The sequence below is a fragment of the Chenopodium album genome, chromosome 2 (assembly GCF_948465745.1).
Source record: "Chenopodium album chromosome 2, dcCheAlbu1.1, whole genome shotgun sequence".
NCBI classification, from domain to species: Eukaryota; Viridiplantae; Streptophyta; class Magnoliopsida; order Caryophyllales; family Amaranthaceae; genus Chenopodium; species Chenopodium album.
In genome coordinates, this window is record NC_137835.1 from 65,655,558 (window position 1) to 65,659,582 (window position 4,025).

At 29.4% G+C, this 4,025-nt stretch overlaps 1 protein-coding gene across 1 annotated transcript; it reads left to right on the forward strand.

The window, feature by feature from the left end:
* Window positions 1-875: 875 nt before the first annotated feature.
* LOC145586483 (lysine histidine transporter 1-like) lies at window positions 876-3,820 on the forward strand. The gene is made up of 7 exons (XM_081643329.1): window positions 876-1,199; window positions 2,013-2,396; window positions 2,488-2,881; window positions 2,969-3,074; window positions 3,159-3,250; window positions 3,349-3,417; window positions 3,521-3,820. Exons 1-7 carry the CDS (start codon window positions 1,006-1,008, stop codon window positions 3,617-3,619), a joined length of 1,338 nt encoding a protein of 445 aa, XP_081499455.1. The 5' UTR covers window positions 876-1,005; the 3' UTR covers window positions 3,620-3,820.
* Window positions 3,821-4,025: the final 205 nt, after the last annotated feature.

The window sequence follows — 4,025 nt, forward strand, 5'->3', positions numbered from 1 at the left end:
ATCAATGAAAATTACTCCACCATTATTTACCAATTTACTTATCAAATTCATGCATATTGATAATTGATTGTGCTAATTTACTCTTTTATTAAGTTATCAATCAGCTGGGATGATCACTTACCAATTATGTTATCAATGAAAATTGCCATTTACCAATTTACCTATCAAATTCATACTGATAATCAATCTTAATAATTTATTAAGTTTATAAAATCAACTGGGATGATCACTCACCATTTATGTTATCAATGAAAATTAACATTTACCAATTTACTTATCAAATTCATTTATCTTATAAGTTATAACGATTACCTTATCAAACTAAATCGTCTATTGATTGATTTATCAATCATGTTAATAAATACCAATTTTCTTATCAATTTGGGTAATCACTTACCAAATCACGAGTTTTTAGATAAGGATAAAGATAGTGGTTTAAAAATACACAAGTTACCGTAATTTAACCAACAAATTAACCAGATAAACATTCAATTTTGTAATGTATGTAAAAAATTACGCAGGTTTAAAATTTTTTTACTTAACAAAATAAGCTAATTAATTTGTATCCCTACAAAATTGTGGGAAAAAGGAAGTTGATAAGTCAAAGTCAACAGATTCACATGATACAACATCCTAAAATCACTGAAGTAAAACTTTTTAAATAACTTTTTAAACAAATTCACATTCCCACCACCCATGAGTCCATGAACCATCATTAAAATCAGGATTCGATTGTGTAGGTAATATCTATTAATTATTATTAATTATTACAATATTTTTATAAATGGAAATTAATTATTATTATTAATTATTACAATATTTTTATATATGGAAATAAATCAATAAATTTTATTTTAAAAATAATTATAAAAGCCATCCATTCACACCCCAAAGGAGTCATAGAGTAGCTAGGAAACAAACTCTTTGGTGGTTAGGAGACACAAATATTTTCGCCCTCTCAAATTTGCATAAATACTGTAAACTATATTCTAAAAAATCATAAACATGGAGGTAGTGAAGAAAGAAAACGGTGAGACGGTAAAGAAGGAAAACGGTGAGAGTGACAAAAGCATCAACGACTGGCTTCCGGTTACGGCAAACCGTGAAGGAAAGTGGTGGTACGCTGCAATTCACAATGTGACTGGTATGGTTGGTGCTGGTATTCTCGGTTTACCATACGCTATGTCTCAACTAGGATGGTATGTACACTTTTATTCCTTTGCCTTTTGCAATGTTATTTAATAATTTTAAGGCTTGTTATAATCTAATTCTCATATACCTCATGTTATTTAATTTAATTACCTATGTACCGTATAATAGTTTTTATTTATCATGATAATGAAACACGGATGATATTGATTTTAGGCGAGTAATTATTGTTGATTGCATGAAAAAGGATGAATAAGAAATAATTTTTTTTTTTTATTTTTTATTTCTGATTATAAAAGTGATTAATGAGTTTAAAAACTAGAAAAGATTTCATTTATAATAGTAGTCCAAATTAATTTGGCTAATGAAAGAGAAGTTGAGAGTACGTGTGTACATGATGAGGAAATTTTGTTACTCGTACTTTGCATTTATTTTGTTGTAATAAATTGTTAGCTCAATCAATCCGACAACTCGCCAGGCGATTTGATCTGAAGTTGTGGATCATCTAGTTGTTCCCGGGGGCAATCTGTAAGTTTAAGCTATGTATTATGTGTATGTGTATAGATGTTTGGTTGCATCGTTATTCATCATCAATTTGATCTAGTTTGATATGATCAGTTAAAGTATATATGTTTTTGTAATTTGTGTATCTTTAATTAAAAATAAAATTTATGAAAATGGAATATGTTTTAGTAGAGTTTTAAATATAATTAACAATATTTTTTTTCTGGACTCATAAATTTGGGGAATTATGTGGTTTGCGCTCATGATAATAACTAAAAAAGAAAATAATATATCATGTTATTGAATAATAATATTTTTTATCCGCGTAATACATTAATATTATTATTAATTTATTACAGGGGTCCAGGTGTGACAATATTACTATTGTCATGGGTTATAACACTATATACCCTATGGCAAATGATCGAAATGCATGAGGTTATTCCTGGTAAAAGGTTTGATCGGTATCACGAGTTGGGACAGTACGCGTTTGGGGAAAAGCTCGGTCTATGGCTTGTTGTTCCCCAACAGTTTATGGTTCAGGCTGGGTGTGACATAGTGTATATGGTCACCGGAGGGAGTTCGTTGATGAAATTTTATAACATCATTTCTCCTAATGGACCGCCAATCAAACTAACCTATTTTATCATGATTTATGCATCTATCCAATTTTTCTTATCCAACTTACCAAATTTCAACTCTATTGCTGGGGTTTCTTTAGCTGCTGCTATTATGTCTCTAAGGTATGGTTTTTTATTTTCATTTTCATTTGATATTATTTGATCTTTCTAAGAATGTTGATATTCACGTGGAAAGTCATTATTTTGAATTCAGTTATTCAGCCATCGCATGGATAGCTTCAGCTCTAAAAGGAATACAACCTGACACGAGTTATGGACCTAGATATCACACTAGCGCCGGACAAATATTTGGTTTTTTGAGTGGTTTAGGGACGGTTGCATTTGCTTTTTCTGGGCACAATATAGTGTTGGAGATTCAAGCAACAATTCCTTCAACTTTGCAAAAACCTTCTAAAATAGCCATGTGGAAAGGATCTCTACTCGCTTATATAATAGTAGGATTGTGTTATTTTCCCGTGGCTTTTGTTGGTTATTTAGTGTTTGGCAGGCTTGTTGAGGATAATGTTATGATGTCCCTCGAGAAGCCTATATGGCTTATTGCCGCTGCAAACCTATTCGTAGTCATACATGTTATTGGGAGTTACCAAGTAAGTCAAATTTCTTTCAGTTTTCAAAAAGTATTTGACAATATTTCATAACTACTATTAATACTAATAGATTTTATCGTACACTAGGTTTTCGCAATGCCAGTTTTTGACATGCTTGAATCTTTTTTGGTGCTGAAAATGAAATGCAAACCTGGTAGAATGCTTCGTCTTATAACTCGTTCTACTTATGTCGGTGAGTTGTTTAATAAAATGTTGTTTATTTTATAATTTATATATATATTTTTAAAGTATATTAAAAATATCTTGTTCTACACAGGAATTACTATGTTCATTGGTATAGCATTTCCATTTTTTGGCTCTCTCTTGAGTGTATTGGGAGGAATTGCTTTTGCACCAACATCATTTTATGTAAGTTTTATATACTATTTTTTTTTATTTTATTTCATAATAATAAAAAAAAATGAATAAAATTGTCTAATGTTAGTATCATATGATTTGTATTTCAGCTTCCTTGCATAATATGGTTAATAATATGCAAACCGAAGAAATACAGTGCATCATGGTTCTTAAATTGGGTACGTTTTCAACTCTAAAATTCATTTACATTCACCAATATTTATTTATTTATTTTAAAAATATGACACTAATGAATGTATGTTTTTATATGATATATTGCAGGCATTCATCATTTTTGGCACATCGCTGACGATTTTAGCCCCTATAGGAGCTATAAGAGACATAATCGTTCAATGTAATACCTACAAATTCTTCTCCTGATCAACCATTTTTTATGAGGAGTGATTGGGGTGATGATATATATAGATCATAGGTTTTGATCCAGTCGTTTTTTAAAGCGGGTCATCTATATGATTGTTAGTAAATTTATGTGAACTCTTATTATGAACTATTGTAAACATTATATTTGTATAATAAAACCATGAATTATGGGTTTTATGATCACTGTCTTTTAGTATTTTATTATATCTATCTTATATACTTTAGTATTATCGGATAAATGTCCTAATATTGTGAAATTTTTCAATAAATACTATTTATTTTTACATTAAAAATTCTATTAAAGAAAGAAAAATTGAAAATTAAAATTCCACCTTTAGCTCATCTTCTCAAAACAATTCCACCTTTATATCCCTTATATCCCAATTTCATAAAACCCTAAATAGAG

Excerpts from the sequence above, each read along its gene's own strand:
- LOC145586483 (XM_081643329.1), top strand. The coding sequence starts at position 1,006 with ATGGAGGTAGTGAAGAAAGAAAACGGTGAGACGGTAAAGAAGGAAAAC. Across the intron at positions 2,882-2,968 it reads ATGTTATTGGGAGTTACCAA|GTTTTCGCAATGCCAGTTTT; the intron begins GTAAGTCAAATT and ends ATCGTACACTAG. Across the intron at positions 3,418-3,520 it reads CATCATGGTTCTTAAATTGG|GCATTCATCATTTTTGGCAC; the intron begins GTACGTTTTCAA and ends GATATATTGCAG.